The sequence below is a fragment of the Gracilinanus agilis genome, chromosome 2 (assembly GCF_016433145.1).
Source record: "Gracilinanus agilis isolate LMUSP501 chromosome 2, AgileGrace, whole genome shotgun sequence".
NCBI classification, from domain to species: Eukaryota; Metazoa; Chordata; class Mammalia; order Didelphimorphia; family Didelphidae; genus Gracilinanus; species Gracilinanus agilis.
The window spans coordinates 156,953,234-156,974,691 of record NC_058131.1 but is presented as its reverse complement, the minus strand read 5'-3'; the positions used below and the strand labels follow the sequence as shown (position 1 = coordinate 156,974,691).

Here is a 21,458-nt window from a genome sequence, read left to right as displayed (position 1 = left end):
CCAATGCTCCTGGGTACTTTCCTCCTTTTTGAAATCACTTAAGCTCCCTGAGAACAGGGCTCTTTACACTTTTGTCTTTGTATTCCCAGCATTTGCTACAGTGCCTGGCATATAGTAAGTATGTAATAAATACCTCTAGATTGATTAATATGCTCTACAATACACAAGTACATGCTGTTTTCCTTCCTTAATACATATTATCCGGAGGCTAGGAACTGTTTCTTTTTCATCTCTGGATACTAACACAGTCCTCTGTCCACAAGGAGATTACATTCTAATTTTCAATAGTTCATTTTAATGATTAAAATGATTAAGATCAGTGTAAGCTTCTTCCAAGGAATGATTTTTAGGAGTTGTGGGGTTTTTTTTGTCCTTTTATCTAGCACCTAGAATAATGCCAGGTACCTAGTAGGCAATAAATGCTTATTGGATTGAAGGAAGCAGGGCTCCTATTTAACTGCTATTACAGAGATTACATTCCTCGCACACTGTATATATTTTGTATGTACGTAGTTATTTGCATGTTGTCTTCCCCAATTAGAATGTAATCTCCTTTATGTTTAATAATAAATGTTTAATAATTTAGTATTGCAAATTATTCTAATAAATAGCATCGCAAATAATTTATATTATTTAATAATTATTAAAACAATGTATATTTGATCAATTTATTTCATATTTTCTTTTTTTTTTACCTTCTACCTTAGAATCAATACTATGTATTGGTTCTAAGACAGAAGAGTGGTAAGGGCTAGGCAATGGAGGTTAAGTGACTTGCCCAGGGTCACACAGCTAGTAAGTCTGAGGTCAAATTTGAACCCAGGGCCTGGGTCTCAATCCACTGAGCTACCTAGCTGCTCCCAATTTCACATTTTCTTATAGTGTGCATGCCTTTTCCCCTTCATAATACATAATAATACATAATATCCTGAGGCTAGGGACAATTTCATTTTCATCATTGTATCCCAGCATCAAAGACAGTGTCTGGCATATAGCAGATACTTAATTATTATCTGCAGATCAATTGATTTTATATTGTCTTATAATATTCATGCAGTTTTTTCCCCTCCTTCACATATAATATCCTAAGGCTAGGAATAGTTTCATTTTCATCTCTCTGTTCCAGTCAGTGGAAAAGATGTTGGGAAAAGGGAAGTCCCTACACTGATGAGATCACAGATCTCTCACAGTTAAGATAAAATATGGCATCCAGAAGTGGCACGGCCAGAACATTGGAGCTATTCCTTCCAATGATCAACTCTTCTAAGGTAGCCCCAAGGCCACTTTTGTTTTTCTAAAAGTAGTCTTTGTTACCTTCTTTCTATTGCGGGTCATGAGCCATCCTCTGTGTTATTTCTCCCTCTGTCAGTCAATAAACATTTTGAAAGTGCCTACTATGTGCTTGTGCTAGCCTTATTTGAATGTCAATCTGAGAGCAGGAATGCTCTCACTTTTCCATTCATATTCCCACTGTTAAGTATGGTTCTTTGCACAGAATAAAGACTTAATAAAGGATTTTTCGTTCAGTCACAGAATCTAAGCGAAGGAACAAGCTTAGCTTGCTTTCCATGTATTTTAGTTACTGTAAGCTTTAGAAGACTTTTTTTTAATTTTGTTTTGTTTTGGTTTTGTCCTGAGGTGGAGGTAGCTAGCACACAAACCCAATCTTGCTAGGCTTCCATTCATTTTAACTGTTTTGCAAGAAGAGAGGTATCATGGCATAATGGGGCCGGCTGTTGGACTCCAGCCTGGGTCAGGAAGACCCAGGATCCATTACTGTTTTGACACTTTTTTATTTAAATCTGTTTGACCATGAATAAATCACTTAATGCCTCCAAACCTCAGGCAAATCTCTAAGACTGTAAGTGAGAGAGAAATTGTGATTTCCTCTAGAACTCACACTGCCCGCTTCTGTGAATGAAAAGAATAGGAAATGTGCTTGTTGGGATTTAGTGGGAAGAGGGGGAGAACAGAGCCAGATCATTTTAAAGGGGAAGAAAAGATGAAACGGAACGTGGCTAAGGCAGCATGGATTTCAAGCATTCACTGGAGCTTAAAAATATAAAGATATATATAAATATATAAATAACTTTTCTCTCCTTGGGATGTTCTCACACTGCTCCCTGCTGGGTGTGAATCTCTACTGGGAAGATCACCCATCGTTTTCTTTAGGTCTGCTCTCCCTCCATTCTCTCCTGCTGGGGCTAGCTCACTCTTGAATCCTCGATCTCTTCTTTCCTGCTAGAATTCATGTTCCCTTGAAGCTGCTTCCTATCCCAACTCTGACTCTAGACCATGATTTTTGGATTTTTTAAAAGGTTGCCAGTGACACAGATTATTGTTGGCTAAACAACAGCTAGTTGTTCTGTAATTCCATCTTCCCAGCTCACAAAGGGATACCAGGCGCAGATACATTTTGATGTTTAAACATAATAGACCTTCTTCTTTTCTGTCATATGTCTCTCCTTTACGTGATTACATCCACTAGACAAGGGGAAGGAGGTTCAAAAGCAGCTCCCTTCCACCTGACAAATCCTATGCTCTTTCGACTATGCAGTTCCAAGAAGAATAGTTTAGGAGGATTAATTGACAAGGGAAGAGATTAAAGAAATTTTTTAGACATACAGCTTATACCCAAGTGAGAGAGGATTATGTAGTCATTTCCCACAAAGAGTCGTAATAGTGCTTACTCTGGTTCCTCGTCCTTGAAAGGCAGATGTGTTGCATTTCCACCCAGGGTTCTTTGGTAACTTTAGGGGTTTGTGGGTTTATGTGTCTGTGTGTGTATGTGGGAGGGGGTGCTCTCATCTCCGCCAATGACTGAAGCTGCTACTGATTGTGTTCCACTTAGTTTTAGGGATCGAGGCGTCCATCAGCCAGATTATTTTTACAAAGGAATATTTACTCAGAAGGTAAATTATTGTCAGATCAGATGTGAGAACATCTGTGTGAGAACACCCCAAGGAGGGAAAGGATATTGGGGTCCAGGGGATACTTGATCAGATCATAACACAAAATATATCACCTGAGCCTGAGTTTTTGCAAGTCCATATGAATTGTAAGTGTGTATATCCATCTAAATATAACCCTTATCTTCTTAGAATCAATACTAAATATTCATTACTAAATACTACCTGTTGATTACCACTAAGAATTGATTCTAAGGCAGAAGAGCAGTTAGGGTTAGGTAGTTGGGGCTAAATGACTCGCTCAGAGTCCCACAACTAGGAAGTATCTGAGATCAGACTTGAATCCAGGACCTCCCAACTCCAGCCTGGCACTCTATCCGCTGTGCCACCTAGCTGCCCCAGTTATAAATATATTTCAAGTACCTGATCAATAAAAGGGATAGCAAGAACAAATACATAAACCTTTCCCCCAAAATACCTCAGGATATAATCCCCTGCTGTCCCACTTCAATCTCTGGGGAGGGCGGGAAGATTGATTATTATATTAGCTATATAGCATGAGTCCCCCCAGATTCAGAGACCACATCTCCCCTTGGCCTTTCTCTTCCTGGCTTCTCAGAGCTTCCCTGACAAGTTTATTGCAACATTTGGACTGAAATCCTGGCTTCTAAGGTCCCCGTGGCTCAAGCCACTTAGAATTGAAAAGGACAAACAAAATAAGACCAAAACTCAAGCCCATTTTTCAGGACCTGCTGACAGTAAATGAGACCTTTATCCTTGGATGTGACTGGAAAGAGAAGATTCTGCCTCAGTTTTTTGTTTTTTTTAACCCTTAATCTCGGTGTATTGTCTCATAGGTGGAAGAGTGGTAAGGGTGGGCAATGGGGGTCAAGTGACTTGCCCAGGGTCACACAGCTGGGAAGTGGCTGAGGCCGGGTTTGAACCTAGGACCTCCTGTCTCTAGGCCTGACTCTCACTCCACTGAGCTACCCAGCTGCCCCCTTAGTTGTTTTTTAATGTCCATTTAAAGGTTCAACCATTCAGAACTACATAACTAATGGAAAAAAAGACCCTCTCTTTCATGTGGCAGGCCAAAGCAAAAAGATTTGTCTAAGAAGCAGATCCCTGGTGTTTCCATCTTCAGTGATCTGGGCTTTCACAAAAGTCCTGTTGCAGAGATTAAGGCAAAAGAGGGAATAGCCCTTTCCCGAAAGCCCGTGTAATGGGGTTTCTAAAGTTCTGGAGCAAAATTTTAAAAAGAGAAAAATTTAGGCAAAAGGTTTTTACTAATAATTACAGCTAATATTTACATAGTGCCAAAGGCTCTGTGCCAAGTGCTTTACTCTCATTTGATCTTCACCATAATCCTGGGTGGTAAGTGGTATTATATCCATTTTACAGATAAGGAAACTGAGGCAAATAGAGGTTAAGTGACTTGCCCAGGATCACACAGGTAGTAAATGTCTGAGCATGGATTTGAAGTCAGTTCTTGATCCTAAGCCCAGAGCTCTAGCCACTGTACCACCTGGCTACCTCCTTCAAACCCACATCTATGGACAGGGTCTCATGCCTGCAACAAATAAAATTGACTTCATCTAGAGACTAAATGCTGTGATTTTAGCTAAATGTTATTAGCACATTAGGGTCTTGTTTATAGTTATATTGTAAAGGACAATTCTTTTTTAGTTTGAGGTAGATAACATACTTTTATTAAAATGATCAGATCATGAAAAATGTTAACAGAGTACCAAGCCTGAAAGATAGGAGGTCCTGGGTTCAAATGTGGCCTCAGACACTTGCTACCTGTGTGACTCTGGGAAAGTCACAACCCCAACTGCCTAATCCCTACTGCTCTTCTGCCTTGGAACCAATACTTAGCATCAATTCTGAGATGGAAGGTAAGGATTTAAAAAAGAGAGAGAGAATAAAATAAAAAATAAAAATAAGAAGAGAGAGAGAGAGAGAGAGAGAGAGAGAGAGAGAGAGAGAGAGAGAGAGAGAGAGAGAGAGAGAGAATCCTCAAGGGGCAGCTAGGTGGCTCAGTAAATAGAGAGCCAGGCCTAGAGACAGGAGATCATGGGTTCAAAACTGACCTTGGACACTTCCTAGCTGCATGACCCTGAGCAAATCACTTAGCCTCCTTATTATTCTTCTGCCTTGAAACCAATACTTAGTATTGATTCTAAGACAGAAGGTAAAGGCTAAAAACATACAGGTTGACGGATTGCCTTCATCAATGAAGGCTCCTCAGTGCCTGCCCATCCAGTGTGACACTGGTCCAGCTCTTCCTAGAAGCTCCCGAGCAGTCCATCAATACGCCGAGGGGTCTCTTGTTTCTGTTGACACTATAAGGGTACTAGCAGAGTATGAAGCCTGTAAGAGTACTTTAATCTTTCAGAGTTGTGAGTTCTTACAGTGTTGTTATAATAGAATTTATTCTGATTCTGATCACTTTGATGCATAGTTGAAAATGGACTGTATTTGAGGATGGAGGTACTTCTTGGTTGAATGGAGCAAATAGAAAATATAGGCCTTGCTAGGTTTGTAGCTGGGGCAGATAGATAGTGCAGTGGGTAGAGTGCCTGGCTTGAGTCATGAAGACTTCTCTTCTTGAGTTCAAATCCAGCCTCAGACACTTACCAGCTATGTGACCTGAGTAAGTCATTTAACTCTGTTTGCCTCAGGTTCCTCATCTGTCAAATGAGCTGGAAAAGGAAATGGCAAACCACTTCAGGATCTCCCCAAAATAGGATCATGAAGAGTCAGATATGACTGAAATGATCAAAGAACAACAGGTGTGAACTTGATGCCTAATTCTATTTTCCCTATTTTCTTGCTATAGCTCCCTGAGTTTATGAGGAATGAACTACACCCTGGATGATGACCCTTCCCAAACCCACCAGGAATATGCCCTTCCAAAGGTGGCACGGGCCACCACTGTCACCCAGGTGCCCCCCTCCAAGACGATAACCTTCTTCAAGAAAGGGGACCCCCGCTTTGGTGGAGTTCGGATGGTTGTCAACCAGCGCATGTTCAAGAGCTTCAATGCCCTCATGGATGAGCTTTCTCACCACATTCCCCTGTCGTTTGGCGTTCGTACCATCACCACACCCCAGGGAGTACACTGCGTCAGTTCCTTGGACCAACTGGAAGATGGCGGCTGCTATGTTTGTTCTGATAGGAACCCTTCCAAAGCCTTTGGTGGACCATCCAGGGGACCAACAGGATCTTCGGGTGGCCATCCCACCCAAAGGATCAGCAGCTCGGGAGGCTGGCAAGAGACCTCTCCCTGGCAGGGCCCTAAAGTACCAAAAAAGTTAACTCTGATAAAGAATGGAGATATTGGATTTCGGCGCTCCATGATTCTGGGTCCAAAGAGCACCCAGAACTTGAAGACTTTCCTCGGTGATGCATCTGACATTTTGCATTTCCCTGTAAAACACCTCTATAGTACTGATGGGAGGAAGGTATGTGACCATCGGCCTGAAAGTCCATTTCCCTGTTAAAAGCACTTACGTGGTGAACCTCAGTAGTTTTATAACTCCCTCAGTAGCTTTATAACTCCCTCGGTATGTCCTGTGCCTTGGACGTCATAGTCCAGGTAGTTGATTCATTGGAAAGAGGAGTTTTCCCAGAGGGTGGGAAAAAGCTTCCCAGGAAGCGAAGGAGGTTTGCAAAATGGTAGAATAGGACATGCCAGTTGAGAGCTCACTAAAGCTATGCTTTTCACTGGGGCATCGTCTAGAGAATACTGGGTCTTATGCCCTGCCACCCTTGAATCTCCAGGTGGCATGGAGTCTTCCCCCAGACAGAACTGGGCTCCTTTCACTGCTGGCCTCATAACTGAGACCGGTGATCTCGAGAGTCCTTGGTTTCTGAGTAGATGATCTTAATGAGTAATTGTGACCAAGATCATCAATGACTAGGTAGCCCAATGGTCAGGCCATTAATCTGTCTGCATTTTGAAAGTCTGGCCCTCAGGTGACAGGTACACACTCTGTTTCACAACCTGTATTTAAACTTTCCTAAATTGAGCTTTCTTTTGACACAGGCCCCCATATTGGAATGGTGTCTAAGAAATCAGGGTCACCCCCGCCCCATGATGAGGAACCAGAGTAAGACTTTAGCAGAGGCACAACTAGAAAAAGGATGCATCAAACTGCTATCCTTCATCTCCTCCCTCTGACCCAGATTTTTCATGTCATCAGGACAAAATGTCTAAAAGGGGAACAGTTCCTTAAGGGGAGAAGGGAGCTGTCTGGTCATTGAATTCCTGAGAAAAGGTTAGCAGAATGGAACTAGAGAATACAACCCTCATAGATTCATATTGATTCAGGCCTGACTCATCTGGATAAATGAAAGTGTGAATAATCTAATACCCAAAAGCATTCGGGGGACATCCTGCTGAATAAGCAGATACACAATCCCTTCTCCTGCCTAGACAATTCCAAGGTGAAAATGGTCCTGGTAGAGGGAGGGGTAGAGGGCTTGTTTTGCTTCTATGAGCTGGCAATCCAGGATGGACTCTCATAGCAGTCCTGGAACCAAAGAATATTCAAGTTGGAAGGAACTTTAGAGATAATCTATTCTAGGAATTCTTGACTTGGAGTCTGAATTTGTTGTGTATTTTTTTAATATTTCCATAACTGTTTTTCAATATAATTGGCTTCCTTTTTATTCAGACACAGGGCAGCAAGGCGGTGCAGTGGCTAGAGCACTGAGCTTGGAGTCAGGAAGACCTGAGTTCAAATCAGACCTCCAATACTTAATAGCTATGTGACCCCGGGCAAGTCATTTAGCCCTGTTTGTCTCAGTTTTCTCATCTGTAAAATGAGCTGGAGAAGAAAATGGCAAACCACCCCAGTATCTTTGCTAAGAAAACCCAAAATGAGGTCCCAAAGAGTTGGATGAGACTGAGCAACCACAAATATTTTAGCGTAAGCATTTGAAAGCATGATTCTGAAAAGGGATTCACAGGTTTCACCAGACTGCCAAAAACAGTCCACGACACTAAACAGATCAGGAATCCCTGAATTAGTCTAACATCCTAGACTTACAGATGAGGAAATAGAGATAGTGTGTTGCTGAAGTCACACAGCTAATGAGTAGTAGAATTGTAGTGGACAACTGGATTTGGAGTACTTGTGATTGGATTCTTTATTTGAATGTTATTTGCTGCCTATGTGACCTTGGGCAAAGCCTGTAATCTTTGTGGTCCTTGGTGCTTTCATCTGGGCAATGAGAAGGATGGACTAATAAAGTCCCGTCCAGCTCTAAATGAATGATCCTAGAAAGTCTAACATCCTATGTCTTGGTCCAGTGTTTAGTCCTCAGAGTTTTAGATTGGCAATATTGGTCTTTGGTAATATTTGGTCCCCATAAAGAAGGACAAAAGGAATCCTACACATTCGTGTGAAGAATTCAGCTGGTGGGTTAGAAAGGCTACTGGGCACTGCCATAGCCTGAGAGCCTACAGAGGGTTATGCTGTAGCTTCCACCTCAGAGTCCTCTGCTCTGGTCTTGTAGGCATGGGCAAAAGCACACAACTGACACAAACCCTGTTATCGAAGATACACAGGAGGACCCGAGTCCTGGGATAGCAGAAAGAGTTCAGAATGGGATAGGAGAAGGGATTTGAAGTGGCTGGGCAGAAATATTGGGCTAGAGACATCAGCAGAAGCTGATGATCATAAATTTTTGTGCCTTAAGGAAGGTTATTAGAAAGGAGACAGAGCCCAGTTTCCTTGTTTCCTCACCAAAGATATGGACTCAAAATATACCAAAAAGAAAATAAATTCATTTCAAAGCTTTGTCATGATGATTTTGAACCCCCAAAGGAGGCTATAGAATCTCTTGTTCGGTTAAGATTTTAAGAATAATTATGAATAATTTGAGGGTTTGAAGGACAGAATCATGTCCCTAGATAGAAGGCAGTGGTACTTAATAAATATTTAAAAATTAAAATTGGGAGCCTCCCAATTTTAATTTTTAAATATTTATTAAGTACCTACTGTTTGAAAGGCACTGTGCTAGGTTCTGGAGGCAAGAAGGCAAGAATAAAAGTCTTTGCCCTCCTGGAGTTTCCATTCTTCTCGGGTGGGGGATGAAACATGCACAAGATGTTTTAAGGAGGAAGATTGTACTATTCCAGTGGGACAATCAAGGAAGGCTTTGAGAAGCTGACTGAGCAGAACACTGAAGGAAGCTAAAGATGTTCAAAGGCAAAGGTGAGGACAGGGTGATACCTCTAAGTTTAAGAGTTGAGCATGGATAATAAATCATCTCCTAGCCTCATTTCTAGGCTGTATTTATATATAGACCAGTGTCCAAAATAGTGGTGCCTTTGGTCTTTAACTTTAGAAGTAGCAAAATGATCTCTTTGAAAGCATCCAGGGAGTGACTTTCCCTTAAACTAGGAACAAAGGGAAATATCTCCAGAAAGATATTCTTACCCACCAGCCCAGAGAATATTTTGATTGACTTGGATGTAGAGCAGACATGACTACCATGACATCTAATGGCATGCACACCTTTCTAGGTGGAATCCCTACAGAGTCTGCTACAAGGCCCTTCTGTGGTGGTATGTGCTGGACAAGAGCCCTTCAGACCTATGACAGTAGAACATTCCAGAAGACACTGGCCAGAGAAGTTGCCAAGACTGACGTCAAAGAAGAGGAATGGTTAGTTGGTGTGCCGTACCCCACCTCCCCACCCAACAATATATACCCAGCTTTGCTGTGTGACCTTGGGAAAGTATCCTCAACTCTGTGGGCCTCAGTGTTCTCATCTGTAAAATGGAATGGTTGGATAAGATGACCTTGAAGGTACCTTCCAGACCTAAGTCTGACTGGCATTTCTGAGGTCCCTTCTAGATCTGACATTTTAAAACTGTGATTCATTGTAGGAAATAAGTACTAGACCTTGGGTTTCATTGGTATTTGTAATTCCTGAATGAGGAAAGTTTGATTCCTCAAGATTATTACTCTGGAAGAATTCTCCTGACATTGTACTAAACATATTGGTGGCCCAGCTCCTGATAAAACTGAATGCACTAAAAATTGATCATTGCAACCACATCTTTGGGCCTTCTCTGATATTAATATCACCATCATCCTCATAGCCAGTGTTGATAGTATATACACTTTAAGACTGGTAAAGCACTCTATATGTATTACTTCATTTCATCCTCTAGACATTTTTCTTTACCTATCCATTTGGTCCCACTGTGCCAGTGTCTCCCCTCATATGCTAGCTGCTAAGCTAGTGGGAGGATACTCTGCATATTTTTGGAGTATAGGGAAAATGGTTGTTCCCTTCTTCTTGGATATGGCTGGGGAAAGAAGAAAAAAATCTCTTAGATACTACTACACTACCGAGACAGTAATTATGATATCATTGATTTTTTAAATTTATTTTTATTTTTTAATTGAAAGTTTCTAATTAATTAATTAATTGAGAATATTTTCCCATGGTTACATGATTCATGTTCTCTCTCTCCCTTCCCCTCCCATAGCCAATGAGTAATTCCATTTGGTTTTACGTATGTCATTGAATGATGATATCATTGAGATCATAGAAGGAATGACTGTATCTCTCTGCTCCGTGCAGATAAAAGAGTACTTGAACTAGAGGCCAGGGAGAGGCCACAGAGAACATAGCCTCTGTGTGCCCCAGAGACCATGAAAGGATCTCTTTCTTAGTCAGGAATAGAAGAACCAAGTTGAGACTTTAGAAATAAGTATTTTTAAAGCACAGACCTGACCATGTAACTCAATTCAATTCATTTCAATAAACATTTATTAAGCACCTTTCATGTGCCTGGCATTATGGTGAGTACTGGGGATACAAATAAGAAAAAGACAGTTCCTGCCATCCAGGAGCTTACAGTCTAATATATACAAAAGGAAGTTGAAAAGGGGAGGAAAAGCCAGGATGTGGGCAGCCTGGAGTCCAAACTAGGCAGAGCTGCTGCTGAAAAGTGGAGAACCATCTGGAAAATTCCGAGACCTCTATAAAAGGAAGGTTTCGGGAGTTTATTGCTCTGTCCTCAAGCCCTCTAAATCAGAGAGAAGAGACAATTGAGAGAGACGAGAAGATGTTGAGTATCAAAGCTAAATCAGAGAGGGCAACTAGGTGGCTTAGTGTTGAGAACCAGGCCTAGAGACATAAAGTCCTGGGTTCAAATCTGGTCTCAGATAATTTCTAGCTGTGTGACCCTGGGCAAGTTACTACTCTTCTGTCTTGGAATCAATACATGGTATCAACTCTAAGATGGAAAGTAAGAGTTTTTAAAAACAAAAAAAGCCAAGTCAGTCTTCATGTTGAAACTTTTTTATTCTAAAAATGTTAGTGACTCTCTTTCACCTCGAGGATAAAATACAAACTCCCCTATCTGGCATTTAAAGGCCCATCATAATCTCATTCCACACCATCTTTCCATACCGAGCATTTATTACTCTCCCCCACATACTCTTAAATTCCAGACAAACCAGTCTACCTGGTAGTCCCTGTACATGATACTTCATGGGCTGCTCTCTGTGCCTCAGTCCTAGAGTATTCTGCCTCCTCTCCTCTATCTCTTAGAATCTCTACTTTCCTTCAAAGAAATCAACTTAACTGCCATCTTCTTCAAGAGACATTTCCTAATTCCCGAGCCACTAGAGCTCCTCTCAAAAAATGATTTTGCCTATCTATTTTATGTAGTCAAATTTTTACTTACATAATTATGTGTGTGTCTTATCATTTCCCCTCTCACTCTTCTCCCCCAGCAGAACACAAGCTCCTTGAGGGCAGGGACTGTTTCATTTTTGTCTTTGTATCCAAAATGCGTGCGCTAGGGCCTGGCAAACAGTAGGCTCTTAGTAAATGCTTATAGAGTTGCACTGAATTACTTGAGTGAAAAGAACAAACATTTATTAAGTGTTTACTGTTTGCCACTGAGATTAGGGGTGCATTGCCTGGGGAAGCCCAGAATCCCAAGCTTGGTTGCTATTTGTAAAGCACTTTGCAAACTAGCTGTTATTTTTAACTCAATTTTTAAAAAATTAGTTTCAAATTTTCTTTTTCACCTCTATCTCCCCTACAGTGAAAGAAAGAAAAAACCCATTACAAAAATGTAGTCAAGCAAAAGAAATTTCCATATTAGTAATGTATATATTTATATTTAAATAAAATCAAATGCAAGTGTATATATATACATACATATGTGTATGTATGTGTATGTGTATATATATGTATATATATATATACATACACACACACACACACACACACACACACACACACATATATATACCTCAATTTGTACTCTGAGTTCCTACCTTTCTATCTGGAGGCAGGTTGTATGTTTCTTTTTTTTTTCTAAACCCTTACTTTCAGTCTTAGTAACAACTTTAAGACAGAAGGGCCAGAGTTAGAGAAATGGAGTTAAGTGACTTGTCTAGGGTCATACAGCTAGAAAATATCTAAGGCCAGATTTTAACCCAGGCCCTACTTATTCCAGACCTGTTACTCTATCCACTGTGCCATCTAGCTGCCTCTGTACGGATTTCATCATTATTCTTCTGGAATTGTAGTTAGTTGATTTGAGTTTCTAATACTTTCAAAGTCTTTTGTCTTTACAAAATTTTTGTTGTATAAGTTGTTCTCCTCTTCCTGTTTACTTTTCTTTAACTCTACCTATTATGGGGAAACTGAGGCTCAGAGGGCTTATGTTATGTGCCCAAGGCAATACAGCCAAGAAATGTCTGAGGTAGGATTCAAACCTAGGTCATACTTGGTTCCAAATCCAGGGTACTTCCCACTACTCTCTGCCACCTGTCCTAGATTTATAGCACATGGAAATGGTGTTAAACAATATTCAATCCAATGTCCTCGTTTTCCAAGCAAAAAGTTTGCCTAGGTGACACGATACTGAAGGGTACATATTTAACATCCAAGCTGGAACTAGAACTGGGCATCCTGACTCACAGCCCAATGGCTTTCTATTCTACCACAATGTGATGGCCAGTTTATTGGTATATTTTGGTGTTGAGGCTATGTTTGGGCCAAGGATGTTAGGGATTCCCAGACATGTTCAGGCTACTGTTTCAATTTGGGCATTGTTCTTTATTTGAATCCAAGTCAAATTTTGTTACAACAAATACCACCAAAAGGAATCAATTCATAAATAAACAAGCACTTATTAAGCATTTCCTGATTACCAGGTTCTTGTGCTAAGTACTAGAGAAACAAAGAAAAGGCAAATTCTCTGTCACTCAATAATTTCCAAGACCTGGCTCGGAAGGAATCCTCTTATTTTAAGCCATATTGGATGCCTGAATTATATTGAATAGCTCTTCAGCTCCCCCACCCCACCTGTATCCCTACTTTTGATGCTTCATCATTCTCTCTGTGTTTATCTTTTCCATTTGCTTTTATGAAATGCCAGCTAACTGGGAACTGAAAGCCAAGAAGAGTGTCATCCATTCAAGATCAGAATCAAGCAACAGGTCAAGGCAGCTTTCTCTAACATCAGAGAAGTCCTACCTCAATGGCTCTAGGGCTTCTATAAGGAGTGGCAGTCCTAGTCCTACAGCCAATGCTCCTGAGAAGTCTACTGGTCTGATCCCCTTTGGGGCCAATGACGACATTGAGAAGAAGGTTCACGTGAACAAAGATGGCAGCCTGTCAGTAGAGATGAAAGTACGATTCCGATTACTCGGTGAGGAAATGCTTCAATGGTCCACCCATGTTAGGAAAACTGATGATATCAGGGTAGCGAATGGTGATGACCTAAGACTCAGCAGAGTAGCCTTATTGCGTCCTTCTAGGGAGAACAACATGCAGAGGTCTTCAGAGGTGGATACTTTCCTTTGTCCAGATGTCCACAATTCCCAAGGTCTAAAGGAATCCTCTTTTCAAGGGTGTCAGAAACCACAACCTAAATATGAAATTTGGAAAAATCCTTTGCATGTTTCTCAGGGACATGGAACAGCTCCTGGGAGGAGTTCCTGGATAACCCAGACTCCTTGCTCAGGGGCTTCATTGTTCCGACAGGCCATCCACCAAACAAAGGATTCCAGGGACAGCCTCCGCACCACTTCTGGTGGAGAACTCTTGGAATGCAGTGCACCAGGATCCTCTTCTTATTCTGGGACCTTAGAGGGCAGGGTGCAGTGTGGTGACGAATACCAGGTCTTAGGTCAAAGGAACTTCACCCCAGTTGCTTCAAGTAAAGATGAGATGCAGCAAGAATATACTCTGACTGGGAGGACCAGTAAGTCCTGTGACAGAGGGCCTGACTCACAAAGAAAGAGCTCCCAGAAAACTCAAGGAGCCGAGTCAGGTAGAAAGTGGTCACTAGACAAGATGGAGGGAAATGAAACATGCTCACTGGATTGTCTGGAGAATGAGTCTGAGAATGTAGCAGAGGACATTTCTGCCTTGTCAGTATGCTTAAGATGTAGGGGAAAGAGAATGCATGGGGCTGAGGGCTTTGGCAGCCCTGAAGGAGCTTTCTGCCCCTTTGTGAGAGAGGCTGAGGGAAAAGCCACCATGATCCATTATGCAACATCCCTTTGCAAAGCCTGTGGTCCTAGCAGGCAAATGATGCCACAAGGGAACGGTGCTCAAGAGGGCTTTGTTTCCTCACTTGTTGGCCCATCCTTCTTAAAGAATGAAGCTGAAGAGGATGAATATAGCAGTGCAATACAGGATACCAGTTCTGGGTCTGAATGGAAGGTGCCCAAGGCAATGGTCAGTGGTGAGTTCAGTGACCTTGAGTGGAATTGCCTTCCATACTCTTCTTGTCCCTCAGCATGCAGTGAAAGCAAAGGATGGGGGAGCCCTAGGAGTGATGGATCCCTTCATAACATAAACTCTTTCAGAGTTTATGAGGGAAGCAAAAGCAGTCAGTCACAAATGAAAGACAGTGAGGATAGAGGGACGAAGTACGTCTTAGAGGGATCAATAGAGAGATCCCTGCCAAAAAGAATCCTAGAAAAGCCTAGGTCAGGCAGTCAAACTCCTATTTTTTCTAGAAGTTCTTCTGGGGCTAAACAACAAGCTGCCAGGGACCCTGAGTCTCCCTTATCTTCCCCTCATCATTTAGAATGTTTATCATGGCTCAGTGATGCCTCCATTACTCGGGATGATAACCCAGACCAGAAGAAGTTAGATAATGTTTCTAATTCCAGTCATTCAGATCTTAACTCTTTGGAGGAAACTAGGGGAGCCACACCGACCAGTGTTAGCTCTTTAGAGCCAAGATCTTCAAACACATCATATTCTTCAGGCTTCCAAGGTATTGTTGAGGATGAGATGACCCTGGAGCACCATCCTAAGGTTTCTTTGGAGTTAAAAATTAAAGAACCTCAGATAGAGGAATCTAATACCTGCAGAAGTAGATGCTCCCCCCAGTCCAGCAAAACTCAACCTTATAGGACTTACAGTGATAAACTACAGATCCGACCATTTAAGGAAAAAAATGATAACAGGGAGCAAGGCTCTCAAGCTGGCTCAGTAGCCAGCAGATGCCTCCTCACTGCCCCCAGAGGAATGCCTCACATCAAAAAAAGTAAACTTGATATAGTCAAGCATACCTCAGGCAGCAGCATGTGGAGTGCCAACTTGGGGGGAAGTGGAAGTCCAGAGGAGAAGGCCAATCTCAACTTGGCTTGCCCAACTATCAAAAGAGCAAGAAAGGATGGTCCCCCTGGTCATGGGAGGAAAATGCCAAGGAAAAATTTTGGAAAAGGGAAACCTCAAGAAGGAAAAGAGAATCTTGACATGCCAGAGGGTAACACCAATATGATACCCAGTGACCTTCCCAGCACATCTCCAGAGGAAATTATTTATGAATGGCTGATCAAAATCCCAGAAGAATCCATCCTCATGAGCTATGAGATGCAGGATGACAGCCCTGGTGCTGCTGTGGGGGCTCCAGAAGAAGACCTTAGAGTCAAGTGTTCTCCTGAAGTTCCTAGAGAAATGACCCAGGCCCAAGAACATGTCCTAAATTGGGAAGACTCTGGGGGAATATCAGACAAAAGCCCGAGGGTTGATGCTACTAGTCCCGAGGTAATAGGTAGTCTTACTCAAGAAAAATCTTTCAGTGCTTTAGCAACTGTAGCTGAGGGCAGTCCAGGTGAATGTGCTGACTTGGAAGTGAAATCCAACTTGAGTAAGATGGACAACCTGCCTCGCTCACTCTTTAGCTCAGTGCAGATCATGAAAACACTGCTCAGTTCTAAGCCAAACCACAAGTTAGGCCGGTTCAATAGTTTGCCAGAAGTGTCACAGACCATGGGAAGGAAGATGAGTCACTCTGCTCATGTACTGATCACCTGCCTGGCCAGCCTACACTTTTTTGATGAAGAACCTGTGACTGTAGCAAACCAGCAGACCTACATGAACTCACCCAAATACCAAGAACTTCTAAGCATCTTTCAAGCCATGTGGACCGAATATAGCCCCAATATAGGTGAGCTAAGCTCAAAGATACTGCCAGGTCCCAAGTCTCAGACCCCCGTGACTGGCGATTTTACTCCAATGTCCTCTTCTGGGGTGGATGTCAGCAGTGGCTCTGCTGGTTCTGGAGAAGGGAGTGTGGCTGGTGTTGTGGACTGTGCTCTCTTCCCTGAGAAGATGGAGGACTCCAAGTTGAAGAGGCGGGATAGCATTGCCTGCCATATTGATATGGATCCCTTAACTGCAGAGAAAGTAGAGAACAAGGGATCCTCAAAAGGTGAAGTGAAAATGGAAACCCATTCAAATGAAGGAGATGAAGAGGGAAGGAGCACTCATGATGTAACCAGCAATGATGAGGCCAGTGAAACCACAAAAGAACAGATATTAGAAAATAGCATGATAATAGTTAATGAAGGTGAGATAAAAGAAGTAGGGATGGAAGAAGAGAAAATACTAGGAAAGGAAGTACAAGAGATGGAAACTCAAAATGAAGAAATGGAAGCAGGAAAGATTCAAGAAGAAAAACAAGCAGAGGAGACAAAAGATGAGAAAATGTTCATGGAAAGAATGCAGGAAGAGGAAGGAATACAGGAAGAGGAAGCATCCAAAGAATGTGACTCTACAGATTCATGTCCTCCAGACAACATAGAAGAACCAACAGAACAAGTTAGTGATCCTGGGAAAGATGGTTCAAATTCTGGCAATGTTCATGATGGTCAAGAATTTGAATCTCATTTGAAAGAGGTAACTGAAGGAGTTGCTGTGGCTGGTGAACAATCTGTGGTCAATACTACTTCAGGGACTGCCGGGAAGAGGGCGTCTATTATACAGAAAGCAACACCAGATCCAGATCCCCTCTGGGTTCTGAGGTTGTTGAAGAAGATAGAGAAGGAGTTCATGGCTCATTATGTCAATGCCATGTCTGAGTTCAAGATCAGGTGGAACCTACAGAATAATGAAATGTTGGACCAGATGATTATAGAACTGAAGAATGAAGTGAACCAGCGAATACAAAAGAGTATTGAAAAAGAACTTAGGAAAATCCAAAGTAGGGCAGGCAAGAAGCTTCCAAAGCCCCCCAGGGAAGCTTTTAGGTGGGAAACTTCACTGCAGACAGAACAAAGGAGGAGACGCTTGAAAGTTATGCACAACCACTCAGCCTTCACAGAGCAGAACAAAATGCCAGGAAAGCGGTATCTCTCCCTGGTCTTCGTTGATGACATGGCCTCAAGTGAGACCCTTGGAGATGATCTTCGAGAGCAAGGAGGTGAGGAAGAGTACTGCCCTTGTGACACTTGCATAAGAAAGAAAATGACCACTATGTCTCTGAAGAGCCCAACAGCAGCCACAGATGCTCCCCTCAAAAAGGCTTTTGACCTACAGCAAATTCTTCTTAAGAAGAAGGAAGAAAAGTTAAATGAAGGAGCAGCTGAGCCAGCTACAGAAGAGCGAGGGAGTAAAGTACTTCAGAGAGAACACATGAGTAATGAGACCAGTGAAACCGAACAAGGATTGGCATCTACTAGCTGCATGGATGGAGCTGATGCAGGAGAGGAAAATGATAGATCCAGCAAAGACAAAGAGTCAGAATTACATGAAGGGAAAGAGCAGGAAACTAATCCTGGGGAAATAATGCCTGGAGGAGAAGCAGAAGCAGATCTTTGGAGCAGGGAGGAGGGAAATAAAGAAGAAAACACTGAAAACGATTTGGAAGAAGATGAAGATGAGGAACAATATGGGGGAAAGAATGCAGATGAGAGAAGTGAGAAGAAAGAAACTGGGTCTACATCTGAATATGGGACAAATTCAGAGAGAGAAGCCACAGGGGATGGAGATAGATGCTCAGAACCATTAGATGGTGCTGATAAACTTTGGGCCACAGAGACATTCAGCCCAGAGGCTGAGGTAGAGAAGCAATCAGAGTCACAGTTGGGGGTGGGTAGCCAAGAGGACCAAGAAAACAGTTGGCAGGAAAGTCCAGGAGAAATAGAGGTTGACGAAAGGTCTGAAGAGAATAATCCCGACCAAGAAGTAAGTGATAGCAGTTTGACCACCAAGGATCTTTCTGACACCCTCAGAAGGTCACAGAGAAACAAAGGAATTGTCTCCTCCAACAACTCCTCTATTGCAAATTGCTCTCAAGCATCCCAGAGAGGATCAGAAGAGGGCTCATGTGGAGACTGTGAAGAATCAGAAAGCTCAGAGACTGAGCCTAGCAGAGACACTAATTTGGAAAACAAGGCTTTTACTATGTATCCTGAAAATTCTCCTTCTGAGCAAGATAGAATGTCCTCTTGCTCTAGTATTTCAGAAAGGGAGTCTACTGGCAGCCCTGGCTTAGAACACAAAGGTAGACTGGCTAAGAACTCTACATTTACAGGAGTTTTTGATAAAGCAGATGTATTTGATGAAGATTGCTTGGATTTCTAGATAAGAAAGTTGCTAGACTACTCACAGGTTCAGTGGCTTTGTTATTTTGGGGCTTTGCCTATGACCTTAGTGAGATTAATTTCCTTTGGTAAAGAAAAATGACATGAGCAAGAACAAAGAATTGCCTCTAGAGCAGGTAGTGGATCCAGGAAACTACATTTCCCCATATTTCTAAGTTCTACACCCTGAAATCCTATTTACTGGTTTTGAAGAAGAAGCTTCTTTCATAGTGAATCTTCTAAACTGGACATAACCCAGCTATGTGGCTTGCTTGAACAAAAAGTATATATTCAGTTGTACAACTTTCTACTTTCTAAATGTTGGGGCACCCAAGAGCCAGCAAGCTAACTAGAAGAACTTTGTCCTTCCCTCACCACATGTCACCCTTCCCTTTTTGCCTTTTTGACTACTAATCCACTGTTTTCTTTGGGTTCACTGTTAGATGATATGACTTCAATTCAAATACATGTAGGGACCCTGAAAACATGGACTTCTTTTGAAAAATCTGGATGAAATGAAATCTAAAGTTAATTTATAGCCTGAGTATAATAATTTTTTAAAATAATTTAAAAGTGATTTAAAAATATTTTTTCTGAATATCTTTACTCCTATTCCAGATATAAAGCATGGGCTCATGCAGCAGGATGTTGTCTTCAGTCCTACTGCTAGTTAAACAGTTCCTTAATGGAGATGGGATTTCCTGGGCTATTCACTGGCTTCTTATTGCAGGCAATGGCATTTCATTTGCCATAATAAACTATGTTAGTCTCCTGATTCTCTAGTTGTGATCATATACAAAATAAGCTAAGGCTGAAAATTTCAGGGTGAAGAAGAGAGACTCTTGTCATCTCCAGAACCATTGTGCACATTCCATATAGTGTGACACTTCCCTGATGGACAGTTGGGAGAGACCAAACTGAATAGCTTCCTGGTCCATGAAAAAAGCCTTGCCTGTCTCCCTCTATGGGTCTTCATTGGAACAAAGGGAGACCTAACCCAAAAAAGTTATTTTGGGGGGATATAGCAAGAAGAAAGGATGGAGGCAGAGAGTTATCTATATTCCATGTCCAAAGCAGGAACTGATCTTAAGTATAAATAAGCTTTGTTAACGCAAAGGACATCTATTTCCCTTTATGATAGAGGGAGAATCCTGTTTTAAAGTGGCTCAAAGGGAAGTGGATAATAGATTACAACTAAGATTTGCTAAAATGGACATCTGTTGTTTCAATTTAGGGTATCTATGCTATAATGTATTATTTATTGTAGGGTTTTGTATTTGTTTATAAATACATATAAAGCAAATATTCTGCATATTCTTTATAATCAATAACAAATTTGGGGCGAGGAGTGAGAGTATCTTGCTAGAACGAAAATGGTGCCTGCATTTAGCCCTTCTTTAATTACATTTGAAAGCTACATAAGATAGTTTTAATAAAATATTTGTCAGACTTTTCAGAATTCTGTGTTGGTGATTCTTTGCCACATAGCATAAAAATACATTGTAGGACTCTTTATAGGCCAATATCTTTATTTTACAAGTGAGAAAACTGAGACCCAGACACATTAAATAATTTGCCCAAGGTCCTGTAGATATTAAGTAACAGAGTGGAATTTGAACTCAGGTTCTTTAACTCCAAATCTAGCAATCTTTCATACTGTGTATATATTCATGCATATTATAAATATATACATATATATATACATACATATACATATATCTTTATAAAGAATACTTCCTTTGATTGATCATAAATTTAGAAATAGAAGGTATTTTTGAGACCATCTAGTCCCATCCCTTTATTTTACAGTTGAGGAAACTGAGTCCCAGAGCACATAAGGTACTTGTCTTCCTGCTTTAGGGCTTGAGAATTGATAGGGATTTTGATGTGCTAAAATGGTCTACTCCTAAGAGTTGTTTTCTTTTGGTTCAGACCAGTGATTTTATTGGTGGGGGGAACACTGAGCAAGGAAAGTCTTTTGACCAATGTAAATTGGCAACAGTTCTATAACCTGTAATCTTTAAAAGTTGCCTAGGGCATTGAGGAGTTAAGCGACTCACCCAGGATCATGCATCCACTCAGACACAAAAATTGAACCCATGTGTCCCTCACTTTGAAGATAGCTCTATATCTATTGTGTGCATTGCCTTGGAGTAAAAATAGCATTTTCAGGCTTGCAAAATGCTTCAAATATTGAGAATTATGAATGAGTTCATTGGATTAAAAGGCAGAAATAATCTAATCCAACCATCTTATTTTGCAAATGAAAAAGTTGAATCCTACGTAGAAAAGAGTAATTTGTTCCTGACACAGAGATAAGTGGCATAGCTTATATTTGAACCTCAGACTTCTGATCCTCTGACCCCAAATCCAGTGGCCTCTCCTCTATATCACCCTGCCTGCCTCTTACATAACCTTTCCCTAGCCTCCTTTACTAACATGAAGAGGACCAAAGCTTTCCTTAGGAGTTGTCCAAAATTATTCCCACGAGGCATTGTTAGCACAGCAGGGATAGCAGGGCAGCTGAGCTGTGGGGGACAGGAAGGGAGCCTTTCATCCATGCTAGAGCTGCCTTCCACCATCACATTTCAGTTGGGAAAAGTAGGGCCAATGTTGGTGTTTGCACATGGGACATTGTAAGTCTACTTTTATAGAGTCCTGTGCTGCTTGG

General features: G+C 41.6%; 1 protein-coding gene across 1 annotated transcript; it reads left to right on the top strand.

The window, feature by feature from the left end:
* The first annotated feature begins 5,770 nt into the window (after positions 1 to 5,770).
* RP1L1 (RP1 like 1) lies at positions 5,771 to 18,788 on the top strand. The gene is made up of 3 exons (XM_044660802.1): positions 5,771 to 6,376; positions 9,448 to 9,589; positions 13,339 to 18,788. Exons 1-3 carry the CDS (start codon positions 5,771 to 5,773, stop codon positions 18,786 to 18,788), a joined length of 6,198 nt encoding a protein of 2,065 aa, XP_044516737.1.
* Positions 18,789 to 21,458: the final 2,670 nt, after the last annotated feature.

What these genes read in the sequence shown, in the direction of transcription:
- RP1L1 (XM_044660802.1), top strand. Translation starts at nt 5,771, where the DNA reads ATGAACTACACCCTGGATGATGACCCTTCCCAAACCCACCAGGAATAT. An exon ending in ATAGTACTGATGGGAGGAAG is followed by an intron (nt 6,377 to 9,447) that starts GTATGTGACCAT and finishes ACACCTTTCTAG; the next exon opens with GTGGAATCCCTACAGAGTCT. An exon ending in GACGTCAAAGAAGAGGAATG is followed by an intron (nt 9,590 to 13,338) that starts GTTAGTTGGTGT and finishes ATGAAATGCCAG; the next exon opens with CTAACTGGGAACTGAAAGCC.